Raw genomic sequence first — 15,817 nt, forward strand, 5'->3', positions numbered from 1 at the left:
AGATGTGTTTCTTAAGTCCCACTCTCTCCAAAGTCTAAGCACTTAATGCATCACTTTCATCCATTCAGGATTAATTCCTGAGCTCTATTCTTTCCTTGAGAAATACAGCAGAGATCAGTACTGCCTTACAAAGGATAGACAGCAGTAGAGGCAAGGCTTATGTATCACACATACCCTGTGTTGGATAATTCGGTAGCCATAAGGCACCAACATCACGTTCAAGCATATTAAAGCCACTGTCTATAGAGAGTAGTGAGCAAGCTAGCAGCTTTCTACTTCTCCTCAACTACTGCAAGCAAGTACCTAAACCAACAGCCGCTTGAGCCATGCTTTTAGGTCTGAAGGATCTTTATTCAAAATGTAATGAAGAAACTGCAAGAAGAGAGTGACTTTCTTGTTTCTCAGTCCTCCCTCCCCAAAAAAGAACTCCATACACATCCAAGGTTAACTTTTAGTCTCAAGGTAGGAGATGCACCCATCATATGATAATTCTATGATAAAAGAAAGCTGAACACAGGTCCCCCAGATTCTTGTGGAGTGCTTTAAAATGTTGGTTATTTCTGAAAGATTGAGACTACACACCCAACCCAAGCCAGGTTTTGAAGGAATGCAAAAACTGATGCTTGTTTTTTGCAGGTCAGCCTCAGCAAGATGCCCGTCAGTGTAGGGCGTGAGAGGCAGATGGACAAACACAACCTTCTCCATGTTCTCCAGGCAGTTCTCCTAACTCTACCCCCACAGAAAACCTGAGACATTTTGAGGGTTTTAACATTCAAATTAAAGATGTCCAGTCTTTCACTACCTTCAGAGTGAGGTGAAAAGGCAGCAGTGAGTGTTAAGGTTTTCTCTGGATCTAGTCCTGGATGTCTCCCTCTCTAACAGGGAAAAAAGTATTTTTGAGGGTAGAAAATTGCAAGGATTAGTTAGATGTGGTGGTAATTGAAGTATTGTCTCAGCTGGGCAGAATCAGATTCCAGGCAAATCTAGCTGCCAGAGAAAATCAATCTGAAGGGAAAACCAAATCAAAACCATGAAGAAACAGAATTAGATTGGAGAAAATTCTAGTCTGCCACTTCCCAGACCTTATAAAAAGAACAAGCCAATTCAACACTCCTCTGAAATGGTATTACTTTCTTCTCAAACAAGCTGAAAGAGAATGTAAAGCCAGTGCTTTTATATATACAAACTGCATTTGTACCTTTTTTTTTTCTAAAGGGTGCAAGTCCAGCACGAAATATCTGTTGAATTTCAATTTTTTGCTGACACAAAGGAGTGACTGAATCCTTGTAATCTCTATTATTTTTTAATTTATTTTTCTGTTCAGAGACCCTTTAAAGTCATAAATTCTACTATGACTTCACCTAAAATCAGACTGCTACATAACTTTAACTTTCTTTTTCTGTACCCTAATAACCTTTTGCAGTATAAAGAACTTCCTGTTCAGTTGACAGATTCTGCCCTGTCCAGCCAAGTTTACTAAGTTCACAGAAATGCTGGACATTGCACTCAAGCTGTCACAGATGACAGCTAAAAACTGCTTAGCTCTAAAATCTGAATTATTTTTTATACGAAACTTGAAAACTAGCCAAAGATGAACTGCAGTTTAAATTTCCTACCCATTCCACAACTCCAAAGGTAAGACTCAGTAAGAATAAAGGCTTTGATTATCCTCCAGAGGTTAAAAAGGGGTTGGACTTTGTCATGCAGAGAACAAGTATCTCAGTAACAACTTAATAGGCTGAAATTAAGACCACCCACTGCAAGACTTACAATAAATCTATATCATCATCATCCATCAGGAATTAGCAACTCAAGAAGAAATGAGGTAGACACTGGCAGACATGTGGTTGATCCTCCAACTCAGTTTGCTAAATATATAGATGCAGTTAGATATAATCATACTGTGCATGTCTGGGTGTACACCTCTGTATATACATATAGATTAGTCTGTTCATCCCTGAAACCTTTTGCAGGAACTGGCCATTTCTGAGCAGGTTGGATGGAGAATTAAGAGTCTTAGAGTTATTATAAGATTTATGTAAATAGTTAGCCTGGAAGAGGAGGAATCAAGACTGTAGCAATTCCTCACGCAGGAAAGGGCAGCAGCATGAAGCCAACTCATACTAGAGAACCCAAATCAAGGACAGCTGTTATGAACATCCCAGCTGGAACAAATGCTTCAGCTGGGCCTTGCCCTGGTTTGCAGACCAGAAAGCTCCCTTTCTGAATCCTTGTCTTCATTTCCTTAATGTTTGTGTAGCTCGCTCTCCCCTGACTTCCCCCATGTTCTTCTACTAGTAAAATTTCTGTCTTTGATGTGCTGTGTGTTATGAGAGAAATAAAAAGATTTTTAATTAGTTGGAAACAGTAGAAATGTAATACTCTGTCGAAGGATCAAAATGAACTGTGCGGAGAAAAAGAAGGCAGAAGCAAAAAAGCAATCTGGAGGTATAAATTCATATGGTGGATTGTTTATTTCATTGAGCTTCACCTTTTTGTTTTGGCATGTTTGTTTTTCATAGTGGCATTTTTTAATGTTTTCTAATGTTTAGTTTAAGATGTACGTTTTCAAGAACTTGGTATGGGCCTTATGTCAAATGGGTGTTTTAATTTATCGCAATAAACATTTTAGAACAAATAGTAAGAACAGTTGTGTTTGTACCACTAAAGAAACATATCTGCTGAGTCACTCCTAATAGTCCTTGACTATAAAACTTACGTTAGCTGTGCACACTACTGATATTTTTTGGATCACATCTACACTGGACACAGCATACATAGAAATCCTGATCCCTCCTTTACTTTCCTTTACCATCCCACAGACCCATCCTGAGACGGCCTAACCAGAAGCTTTTCCTGGAAAGAACATAAGACCAGGCCCAGTGACTTGAAAACAACAACTGGAATCTAGTTCTTTTGCAAGAAATAAGCATGCTCTTGCAATAATTGCTAATGCTGGGTGCTGTTTCTATCTAACTTTGAATGAAAAAAATTAGATTTTTATATTTGCAATGAACACCTAGCTTAATAACTACCTCCCAATAAGTCCTGCACTGATTAATTCTAAATGTAACCTGTCAGCAAGAGCACCCCAGTGACTTAATTTATTTGCCAAATTAAGAGTATGCATGCATTGCTATAGAACCACCCATGTGTAGTGCAAGGTTAATGTGTAGGGCTTGACTATAATGCTTCAGTCAATTGTTACTTTTTTTTTTCATTTTTAATAATTAATCATAAAAAGGATCAACTTAATTTTGCCCCCTCTTCTCAGACAGACTGTAATTAACAGAGACCACATTCTTTATGAGGTTTTACAACTTTAAGTACATAAGCTACACTGTGTTTTTAGTTTAAAAGACTGCACAGCATTCCTTTAATATTAATTAGAATTAGGTAGTGTCTGTGTGCATCGCAAGCTTTTTCTTCTTATTGATGAATTCTTTTGAGTTCCTATAAAGCATCATAGTGCAAATTATTTCTCATTGATCTCTTATATGGAGGTTGGGGGACAGCCTAGACAGAGTCTACATTTCAAAGTAACTGGCTGTTAAATATTGATCTATTTAAGTTAACAAGAGCCTTCTTGTCAAGTTTTCTCTAAGCTCCTATATGATTCGCGCTTTTATTTAGGAGTCCATATAAAATAACTTCTGTACATGGTTTGATAAAGACACCAGAAACACCATGCAGGAAGCAAAAAAAGTAGTAAGAAAAGGTACTTATACCTGCACAGCAATACATGATTAATTCTTCTGGTAACTGCTATAGCAAGGATTGCTTCATTTGCTGCCCCTGATGCAGGGAGAATCTGTCATCTCAAAGGTTTTTTCTTGCTGCCTATGAGTTCTCCTGAATGTACCTGCTGTGGGATACTGCACTTGTCTTCCCAGGCAACTAAAAGCTGTTCCCATGCAGCAATGCCACGGGTAGCTACACCTGGAGAGATAATAACGCCTGCTTTAAAACAAAACAAAAAAAAACCAAAACAAACAAACAAAAAATAAAACCCAGCTAAACCATAATAGATGTAGAGGCTGAAATGCCCTGTTTAATAGAATATGTTATAATGTGTATTTTCAGGTTTTGCACTATAAGGGTACTTTCAGCTATAATAGTTTTTGTAGATGTCTGAGAGCCCTTGGCAGCAGGCTTTGTAGACACTATTAACTTGGAGTTAATTGGGGTTGCCTGAAGATGCCACCTTATTGTATTGATGGAAGGGTCTTATTGTATTGACAGAAGGGTTGATCTAAGGTACATACAATCTAAGAGCTGACTGCAGCCTCGAGTTTTTCTGGGGCCATAGACCTGATTGAACCACCAGACCCTTCCCTGAAGCTGGCTGGGTTGGATGTCCTGTTGTAACTTTCTGTTTGCAGGTAGGAAGCACTGGGGTGAGATGGTGACTGCAGTTAAAGAGCAGAGGAAGGGAGGGACCCAGCTAGATAGTCAGGCAAGATGAGTCTGAAGGATGGGCTCTGAGGATGAGTTGAAGGAGAACATGCTCAGAGCCACATTTAATCTAAGTTCAGACCATAACTAATATGGAGCTGAAACCAGGCTTCAGCAGAAAAATACAGATCATAAGATACACAAAGGAGTTTGGTGGATGAACAGCTAAATCTTGCTATCACAAGCTGTGCTTGAACTCTTCTGAGGTCAGCCCTGAAACTCTGGAGCTGCAGGAGGTCTTGTGAGAAAAGAACCATAGAGTACAAAAAGATTTTGGCTGGTGTGAAACTAGGCTCATCTCCAGCTGCCTTTCTGGGTCTACCTTTGAGGCCAAATTCGGCACCTCAACACAAAGGAGGAGCTGCATATGTTAGAGGCTCCCTGATTCCATCTTACTGTGCAGCAGAGCTGCAATGTCCTGTTCTTCTGATTGCTTCCTCCCTGCCCAGGAGATAAGCAAAACTTGCCCCAAACCATCTACTCAAGGCTAAATCCTGCCCTCTGGTGCACTGCTGCTGAAGGGGGAAGGAAGACTCAATGAAGTTTTACCTTTCTGTATAAAACTAATGTACCTCATTTACTCCTGATTTTTCTGTCCATCGGGTTGCGGCAGTCATCACTATCTTTCAGTAGACGGATTTGTTTTGCAAAGCAAAACACTGGTATTAGAGAGGTCTGCGGTATTTCAGTTATGGCTGCCAACATGTATCTCTGAGTTCTTCCTGTGTTTGCTGTTTTGTTGTATTTTGGGTTTTTTTGCTAAAGTCTCAGTGGTAAGCAATGACATTTCCTGTTGCTGCTTTACAAATAGTGTGTGTGTGTGTGTATTCAATATATCTTGTGATAATTATAAGGTAAAGTATATCCAAGCCAATGATATTTATATTGAAACTGCAAGGTAAAATGTTATGAAATGGTAGATGGAAGATAGAGTGAATTCATGGGCAATCACTATAAACATTACATGACAGATCAATTATTGCAGTGCCATGTAGCTTCATGTGTCTGCTACAGTGTTCTCTAGAAATATGTTCTTAGGCTCTTTGATTTCTTCAGAGCTTGTGGTGGCCATGATGGGAACAGGACACTAACCCAGCGTCCCACCTAAGGCTTAGGCCACTGAGTTGAATTGTTTCACGGTGTTGAAATGAGGTGTAATGGATTTTCCACCCCAGCTTGCCTCACATCAGCACAGCTGTGCCAAATGGACCTGATGAATCCTTCATCACTAGATACCACAAAAAGGGAATACGGATTACTGGCTAATGTCACCTTCACCAGTTTATTTCTTTCTGTACACCTGACTGTGGTTTTAAAATATTGGAGTTTACAATATTTCGACTTCAAATCACCTTTTTTTTTTTTTTCTTGTAAAAGTTGGAGGTTTGAACAGCAGGTCTTGGAAGACGACAGGCAGTCTTTACATGGAGTTAACATGGGTTTTGTCATTGACTCTAACAAATGGGCAAACAGACGTATTGTTGTATACAACAATTGTATTGATGTAGTCAAAAGAGAGTATTTTCTAGCAAATTGTATGAGCTTAGTGTTTGGGGCTGAAAAAGTTTTTGAATTGTTTAATTTTTAAACTTTCTCTTCCAGATCAAGAACAGGAGGGTAAAGGGAGGGTGAAGTCCCTTCAAACCAGAAAGGACTGCCAAAAGAGAGGTGCTAGGGACTGACTGTCTGCTGGGGGACTGTGGTACAGACCATTGCAAACTGGAGGGACCTGCCACAAGCTGGTGGGTCATATGTTGCTCATCCTCTACTTTGATTTCCACTGCAAGCTGACCAAACAAACAGTCGAAAATGCAATTAAGAATTCAGAAGCTGCTAATTGATTTCTTCAGGAGACTAATGCAAGTCTTCTTAAAAGCACCTGATTTAGGGAGTCAAAGCTCACAGCTCAGCGCTTTGTGGAAATGAGGAAGGTCTTTCAGGCTGGTTGTCCAATAACTGAAACATTCAGAATAACTCGTTTTCAAGAATCTTGGTTTAAAATATCTTTTTGATATTCCTTTTCCATCTAAGCAAATGCTTGAGTTGCCTCAGGGATATACACTCTGTGTGTGTTGCACATTCTTCATGCTAAAAAGTAGTTCACAGAGAACAAAAATGAAAACTAAGGCTGCTTGGGAATTTTCCATCAAAATTGACCATTGAAAATTTCCTCACCTTGTCAAAGAAAAACTTTTTTCTTAAGTGTGTGGGAGAAAACTTCAGTATTTTTTGTTGGAAGGTTTTAATATTCTGATTTCAAAATATTATTATCCCTTTTAAAAATTATAATTTGGTGGATCCAAGTCTCCTTATTCTTATCTGTAGTTCAGGATCCACAGAGAGACTGCAGACCCCATGCTGGCCTTCCTGCTGCTTCTTCAAGAGACCGCTTTTCACAACATGACAGATGAAAAGCAACTGAAATGTCCAGGGAAATGGACTTGAATTACTGCTCCTATGAGCAACTCTGCAACAGTCTTTCCAACTACTTTTCTTTTCTTTCCTTTTTTTTTTTTTTTTTTCCTGACATAATACAGATCTTGAACTTTTAATGAATTTTTTCTGAAAAATTTTGTTTTCTATTTTTTTCTCCTTTAAAAATTTTCCTCTCTAAGCAAAATCTCCCTTCAGTTCGCTCTAAAGAGAAACTTTGTCTAAAGAGGTATCTAGTAAAGATTTTTTCTTCTTTTTTTTTTTTTTATTAGTTTGTATTTTGTACACTGTTTGACAGCTGTCAAAAGTGGCCTTAAGTTTCAAAACATCTAAGTAGTGACCAGTGCAAGGGTCAGCGATGCTCTTTGAATGTGTCACCCAACTCGTGCGTGGCCGAAATGTTGCACCATCTTGTGGTCAACAGGATTAATGGCATCACTGCAGAAGTCCCTCACCCATATGAAGAAGGTAGTGCTAGAGCTTTAGCTAGAGACATACCCTTCACTTTTCAATACAGATATACCAATCTTTTATCTGCTTCAAACAGCTTGCTGCTTCTGCAAACGTGAGATTTGAATAAATTAATTTCTCATCGATGTATTAAATTAAAAGTCCTCATGTAGCCTTAATCTAGCCTTAAGAACATTGATGGCAGTTGACTGGATGATTTTTCTTATGTTTATAATCTATATAAATTATGCAATATTTTTTTAACATGTCATATATCATGATGTGATTTAATATCCCATATATATTCTTGTGCCTGAAAGTAATGTGGAGAGATGTCTTTGAAGGGCCATTAAGTAAAAATAAATTAGAATGAGAGCTACAGTGGTACTGATGAATAAAATTCCTTGATAAGGAGATCTCATAGACTAAACGGGATGAGTAAATTATTACTTAATAATGCCATGCTTAAAACATTCCTAATAGTTAGGGCATTCACCTGGGAGTGTTCATGCATCCGGCTAAAGGACTGCTTACCCAGCAGATGCATAACATAAAATAAAATGCAGTTGCAGAAGCAGGCACAGAACCCAGAAATACTAAGAAAAAACCCTTATTGCCAGAGTGTAGATGATGTTCACCTTGGACATGTGCTCTCTAGCCTTATAAACCTCGATTTCTCTGCCAGACAAGTTCATAGCTTTTGAGGGATGCAGGTTGAGTGCCTCAGCTGGAGCTTTCTGGGCATCCCTGGTGCCCAGTGAATTTAGGAGCCTGTGGGGACATACAAAATGCAAAAGTGAGGTTGGCTGTTTTATAACTAACTTGGGTGTTTCACTTCTGTGAAAGTTATTTACCAAATCTAGCATGTTACCTGTGCTCCAAGGGTCTTAGAGCAGCTGCTCGGCTGACATGTAGATGGAAGAAAATGTGGATGATGCAAGGAGCTGAAAGGACTCAATGGATCAGCAGCTGAGCTGACAGCAAAGCTTGAATCCTAGATTCCACACTTGTTTTCAAGTGTTTGAGCTACCACTTCCTCCTGAACTATGGCATTGCAATGAGATAAGTAGGCAGGGAAAGACAGGGGGAGTGTTGTGGGCAAGCAGAGAGGTCCAGCATCTGTGGAATTAATCGTTGCTTGCTTTTTAAGCTCCCTTTTGCCATGACATTTTGGGGGAACAACAGGCTAGATAAAAGAACGGTTGTAAATGTAACTGAGGAGACAGGACAGGCTTGTTCAAGGTGAGAACTGCTGTGAGTACCCTAGGAGGAGAACAATACCAGGAAAGTGTGGCATTTTTTGGCTCTCGCACACTTCTCACTGGGTCAACTTCTTTCAGGCATGGTTTTGCCACCACTCAGCAGTGCAGCCTGCAGGGGACTGCAGAGATGCAGTGAGCTAGCTCTGAATGCACTTGCTTCACTGCTGAAATTCATCCTTCTTGGGAGCAGGGTATTGGACCAAGCTGGGCTCTGTGCTGGCATCATCAGCTTGGGTATTCACCCTAAGTTACAGTCAGCATGGATATGCCCTGATAGAATCTGCTGAGCAAAGATTCCTTTTTATGATCAAGGTTTTGGGGGATTCAATCACCTTTTTTTCCCTGCCTGTTCACAAAGCCTGGAAGTTCTTAGAGATGGCTCTGTTCTGGGGAGGCTTAATGTTCACATCGGTGTTAGTCTACACTGTCATTTTCCCCATTATTACATTAGCTTTGGTTAATCTCCACTGCTGATAGCAATGAAAGGAAAGTGAGAGTGGAGACTGGCTCTGCAATTTCACTGCAGAGCCACTGAACACAGCATGGGCAGAACCAGACCAACTGCTGCTGGGGTTATTCCTGCTTTCCAACATTTTGCTGAGTCCACATTGGTGGTTCCAGGACAGCTGCAAGAGGAGATGCTCAGCCCTGTCTGCAAGTATCATTTTTCCGTAGTGTGAGAGACCCCTACGTGTACTAGTGGGTTTTTACCTATATTGCCCTAACAGAGACTAAAAGATACTGTGAACCTCCTCTGTGTTGCTGTCATGGGAAGAACTGTAACGATCAAGCCAAACTCTGCATTAACTGTGTCCACTTGAGTGGATTCAAAAAGCTCAGTCAGGCTCCTGGCTATGACTAAATCATCTAATTATAGCCTTCCCATGCTGTGCTTTTTGTATTCGTTCCTGATCCATCATTGCATTGATTTTTAGAATCGTGTTCTTTAGCACACCGTGGTCTCAATTTTCACATCCTCCTTGTCTCCTGTGCTCTCAACTTCTCCACACTCGATGCATGTTGGCTAGTCATCTTTCTAAGCCTTTGCCTTATGCCAGGCTTTTAAACACATTTCTCTTCCAAGGTGGAGAGCAAGGTGAACCTTGATGACTCCTGCAACACTTTGACCTCTGTACAAACACAAGTATGCATTAGACTTTCTGTGACCCTGTACTGTGGCTTTTGACCTTTACAAAATGGGTGTACCTTTCTGGTTAAGTCACAAGTGATGTCAAAAATTGCAGTGGTAAAGCGTTAGACTATCTCAGTCTACTGAAAATATTGGTGAAGGAAATCAGGTGTTGTGTTTCCGCCATATTATTCTGAAAACCCCTGGAGTTCATAGAACTTTGATACCATGCCCCAGACATCTCAAATTTAGATCAAAACAGGCTCCTGGGAAGAACTTATAAACATGGAGAGATATTTCAAAGGTCCTCATCTAAGTCTGAGCTGGAACTTGAAACTAGATGAATTTAACAGTGTTGGCAGTCCTGCTGTTTTACGTTTGAGTTTTGTGACACTGGATGTTCCCCCATAAGCCTCAACTTTTGGAGTCAGAATAAATACATGAAGCTCTTGATTTTGATTTTCTCTCAATTTTACAGAGCTTATCTGTGAAATACGAATTTGAAGAACTCAAAAAAGCACTAGACACATTATTAAGTTTTATTACATCATTTTGGCTTTAAAGTTTTGTTTTGTTTTTAAATCTTGTGTCGTGATTGCATGAGTTTCCTTGCATTCATTTTGCATAGCTTTACTTCAGCTCCAAAGACAGATTAGCTCTCTTACTAAATGTTCCCAAAAAGTATGACTGAGATTCCTTTTTAATACTGTTCTCAGCTGAGCTTATGTATAATCCTTTTCAAAGTGTAAAATGCCAAGGGATGTTTATATGCTACAGTTTATATGACAGTATATTGTTGTTCCTTCACACTTTACTGAACAGTCTGCGAATGCTAATCTATAAATCACTTAGTTTTCTCACAGGCACTTGGAAACTTTGTGCTGTTTGTGGCATTATCTGTTCTTTTCTAGATATATAAAACACTTTTGTTAAAAGAATAAGACTGTAACGATTTCACTTTTGTTTTTCTGCAGTATTTAGGGGCCTTCACTGAAACAAGGGCCAAATTATGCTATACTCTTCAGGACTTCATGGATATGTTGTGCTTTAAGGAAGTTGTGACCAGATGGGCAGAGGCGGGGCACTGAAGGGCAGAGGAGGGTAATGATGGTGTTTTTCCCTCAAGGATCATGAAAAAAGGCCTGGGCAGAGTCTGGAGTTGAATCAATTCCTCACAGATTTCAAAGGTTGCATTTCCACTATGCATTCAGCAGTGTCCTTTCAAGGATTAGTAAACATCAACATGCTTACTCCTATTTTTTGAAAACAAAAGCCTTCTCTTGTGAATTCTCCCCACTACCCCAGTTGGAAGCTGCCCTTTCCTATACAGAAGGGAGGTCCAATGCCATAAGGTCTGTCTTGGTTTTAGGGGAGAATGGAGATTCCCATGAGTGGGGCAGGCATTAAGTGGAAAAATAAGAGGAAGCAGGAGATTTTCCCTGGCTCTTTCTTTCCAGGGCATAAGACAAAGTATGCCAGTATGCCCTATAGTGAAAATAAACTCCCCGCCTGCCCGAACAGACTGGCTGCAGAATGAAGAGGAGGATGCGCCTCGGAAAGGGTAGTGGAGTGGCATCTTTCATATCCTGCTTTGCTCCAGGACAACTGTAATAAACCAGCATGGGGCAACACTTCCATGATCAGTCTGTGTAACACGAAGAGTTTGTTGTGTGAGAAAGAATGTGTAGGCAGGGATATTTTTTTTTTTTTTTCCCTGAAGAATTTGCCTTTAGAGGTGGGATTAAAGTACAGATTTTTCACCTACTTCATGTAGTGGCCGGAAGGTTTTGCCATGGATTAAAAAATCTCTTTGGGCAATTTTGCTTGCCTATCTCTTTTTTACAAAAACCATTCTGCATGTTTGGACAACTGCAAATAATTCCAGGGACTTCTGCATGTCTCAGGGCAACAAACCATACTGAAACGCTATAATGCAGCCAGGACCCATCAAATATGCAACTCAAGGTCTATAATTGGATTTATTAGCAGACATTTTTCTTGGGAAGATATGAAAACCAAACATGGAACAGACAAAGCAGTAAATTTCAAATCTTAACCAGTACAGAAAAGTAAAAGCCATCAGAGGGCTGTAGCAGGGAATAGTAATAATGTGGTATTTGAGACTGGGCATGCTTGATAGCTCAGCTAGGGTGCTGGCACCCATTGCTTATGGAGGTTGGTGGGACACTTGTACCTGAGGGGGATTTAGTGGCAGCACTTCTGAGCTAAACTTCTTGTTTTAGTAAAGCAAGGGGAGCAGACACTGCAAGATTAAGGAAAAGATTGTGGTCATTACAATACCAGAGCTCCTTGGAGAGGAAGGAGTGACCCTGAAAATACATTTTTCTCCCTGAAGGACCTGTTTCTCTTATCAAACCAGTCTTTAGATGTCTGCTTTTCTCTCAAAATCAGTGTGTCCTGCTGACTGGGAGGGATGTTTGACAACGTACTGTGGCTTTGGGACCTCTCTCCTGCCTCAGAGCTAAAAGGCCAGTGGCTCAGAGTTTAGCTTTTAACTACGCTTTCTTCTGCTATCTGCCTCTATGGTGGTCTCTCAAAATCTGTTTTAGCCACAGAGCTGGAAGATAAAGCCAGTCAAGCACGCGGTGAGATATGTACCCTTCAGAAATGAAGGAGCTGGGATTCTCCAAAGCAGTGTTGCCTCTGGTGCATGACAAGCAACCAGAGCATTTCTGTTCGTACCTGAAAAAGGAGCCACATCCAGAAAGAATTTTATTTATTTAAAGGTTTTAAAGTATGCTGTAGAAACATAAGAAAAATACTTGAACCAATCTATTCTGATAGATAAATCCCTAAGAAAAAAATCCTATTTGATAAGATAAAATGGGAATGTTTTTAGCCTTGGCTATCCAGGTCTTCTTACTCAGACATAAGATTGGTTGGTTTGGGGGTTTTTTTTGCTACTCTGGGACCTGAATTTCACACAGTTTTTGTTGCAAAAACAGAGGAGGCAGCATCTGGCCCCATGGGCTGAAGTGGAAGGGTGGAATCCGCGTAGGAAAAAAGTACCTGGATAATGACTCATGACATGGATTTATATATATATATATATATATATATATATATATGTTTTTTAAAAAACCCAAACTTAAACACTAAATTTTTACCAGCAAAGCAGAGTCGTTTGTGCAGCCCTTACTTCACCAGCACAAAACCAAACCCTGAACTCTAGCACACCTGGAAGAGGAATTATGCAAAAAAGTAAGACCCAAATCCTGCAGCTTGGTACTAAGTAAACATCTGTCAATCAAAGCACAACCAAGCATTTATTTCACTGGAAACAGCTGGACTAACTACCCCAAGCCCCAGCGGGTCAAACCTGGGCAGTTTTTAACGCGATTTCCCACGGCTCACGCCGGGGGAGGGGGAGATTAAGGCCAAATCATGTGGAAGAAGTGAGAGCTCCCCGGGCGGAGGGGGACGTGGGGGCGAGGCCGGGCCGGTCCCGTCTCGCCTCACCGCGCCGCGGGACGGGACGGACCGCGCGGGACGGCGCGGAGGCTCCGCGCTGCTGCGGCGGCCGCGGGGGGCGGGCGGAACCGGGCTCGCCTCGCCTCGCCTCCGCCGTGGAGGGCGGGGGAGGAAAGCCGCGCCGGGGAGGGGTGGGGGTGTGTGTTTCGCGTTTTGTTTTGGAGCCGGGGAGCCGGGAGCGCCGCCAAGGCGCAGACCCCGGCGGCCGGGGCCAAAGTCCCGGTGTGGGGGCAGCCCGCCCTCTCCGTTCCCTCCAGCCTTCCTTCCCTCCCCCCCGCCCCCCAGGCTGCGCGGGGTGCCGCGCCCGGAGCCCAACTTTCCTGCCATCCCGCCGGCCCCAGCATGAACCAGACGGCCGGGGTGACCAACAACGTCCGCTGCTCCAGCGGCAAAGGGTCCAAGGTAAGAACGGCCGCGGGGGCTCCGCGGGGCGCGCAGCCCGGCGGGAACCGGGCTCGGCGGGGCGCGCAGCGCAGCGGCGGGGCTGCCCGGCCCCTCCCTGCGCTGTTCCCGGTCCCTGAACCTGTAGCTGAGAGCATGTGTCAGCCCCCGCCCGGCAGCGCTCCCCGCTAGCCCATCGCTTCGCGAAGTTTAGCATCTCTCCCTGCGCGCCCCCCGCCGCCGCCCGGGGTGCGGAGCCTCCTCCTCTCCGCCGTGCCCGGGGCAGGCGGCATCGCGCTCCGCGCCCCGCCGCGCAGAGCGGGGCGCCCTCGGGAGGCGCTGAGCCGGGTGCGGGGGGACGGGGGGTGCTGCGGCCTCGCAGCCCCAAGGGCTGGCCTGGTCCGAACTCCCGCTCCTTCTTCAAACGGTTTGAAACGATTCAGAGGTAAAAAAGACGTGTGCGAGTGTGTTACGTGGGGTCAGGTGTGTCTGCATCTGCTGCTCTTGCTACGGTGTGTTTGTGTAGCCAGCATTTAAAAACCCCCCAATAACCTGGGATAAAACACCTTATTGTGCACTCTGCAGAGTTCAGCAGAAATGTAAACTGGGTGCTCTCACCTGGTCCGGATCTCATTTGCATTAACCTTTTTTTGATAGTTATGAACATGGACCTTGCATTAGCCTTTACAGCACTGCAATGAAAACTGGAGCCGGGTAGGTGTTACGTGCCCTCTTGTAGGCAATTCTGTTAACGCTCCTTCTGCAACTCTTTGAAATGGTTTTCAGTGTTTGTATCTCTGTTTTATGGTGGATTCCCCCCTCCACTAACGATTTCAAATGCCTTTTTGAGGCTAGCATTTTGTAAAGTGACACGTTTCCATATTAGGTAACAGGACACACATTAAAGAAATGCAAAACTTACAGTTCACCAGAAATGGTGCAGTGCTAACTTCCTTATAATTTTACCTCTTAATATTGACTTTGTGTTCCATCTTCTAGACCTGATGTCGTGTTGTTTGAAATGCTGGTGCTGCTGCTCACCTTGTCGGGTACTTCATGTCTAGTCAGTGCAAACGCGATTCTGCAAATGCGATTCTACAAACTCTTAGGCACACAGATTTACCTTGTATCTCTTCTTCTCTAAAGTGAAAACAGTTATTCCTCACTCTCTCATGTGATCTTTTTAGGATTAAACCCACTAATCATAAGGCTATGTGAGTATTAAAAGATGCAACACGATGAGGGCTGTGGAACTGCACAAACAGATTAGATAGATGAGTCTGCTGAAATTATTTACTTAGCTCCATGACTAATCGTATATTTGAAGTTAAACCTATGCATAAACTCTTTGCATAATTTGAGGGCCTTAAATCAAAGGTCCTCCATGGATCTTGCCTATAATTTCGATGTCAGGCCTCTTTTCTTTGCACTTTCTGGTTTTCTTTGAGTTTTGGGTTGAACAGCTGAATTTATTGCATATCAGTAAAAATTTATTGTATCAAGCTACTGACCTAACACTTGAATGCAGAAGGAAGAGATGGGGCTCAAGCGCCTATGTTCTTAGCACGTGATAAGTGATACATTTGTATTTGTCTTGAAGTCATCTTCATCTTATTTTCAAATGCTGTAGGATGTGGATATTTTTTTCCATTGGAAATAAATATATTTTTTTCAAGTCAGAAGATTGACATGATTGATGGTTTCAGGTTTTTAATTAAAACACAGAAAGCTCCATGCATGACTCAGTTGCAAGGAAACCTTGCAGAGTTCAGAAATGAGTGTATCAAACAGGGCTGAAAAAACCCAAATGATCTGTAAGAGGTCTGTGATGGAGCACACAAGAGGCAGAATAGCCAAGTTTTTTGTGAGACTGACTTCTAAAGCACATAAATGCTTGTGAGATGTTTAATATCTGTATGTCTTTCTGAAAAACAAACAAACCCCCAACCAAAAATAAAACAACAAAACCACAAAAAGGACTTGACTGGCTTTCCTAATCTCCTAACTTTTGAATTCACTAGCCAATTTTGACCACAACTGACAAAACAAGAGAAGTGTTATACATGTCAACTATACATGATTCTGGAAATCAATCACTTAATAGTGAAGGACTATTTAATACCTGAGTAGAGGAAGTGTCTACTGTGCCAGTAACTGAGTCAGCACATGACAACATCATGGGTTGTCCTTTGCCCATTGCAGGCTCTGTGAAGAC

The 15,817-nt window shown here is 42.1% G+C and overlaps 1 protein-coding gene across 1 annotated transcript in view; it reads left to right on the top strand.

Moving 5' to 3' along the window:
- Nucleotides 1–13,393: 13,393 nt before the first annotated feature.
- DPP6 (dipeptidyl peptidase like 6) overlaps nt 13,394–15,817 on the top strand; it is a 567,835-nt gene continuing 565,411 nt past the window's right edge. The window contains exon 1 of the mRNA XM_074899909.1: nt 13,394–13,623. Within this exon, the coding sequence (XP_074756010.1) occupies nt 13,564–13,623 (60 nt within the window). The 5' untranslated portion in view covers nt 13,394–13,563. The remainder of the gene's footprint in view (nt 13,624–15,817) is intronic.

This window comes from Athene noctua, chromosome 2 (assembly GCF_965140245.1).
Source record: "Athene noctua chromosome 2, bAthNoc1.hap1.1, whole genome shotgun sequence".
Classification (NCBI taxonomy): Eukaryota; Metazoa; Chordata; class Aves; order Strigiformes; family Strigidae; genus Athene; species Athene noctua.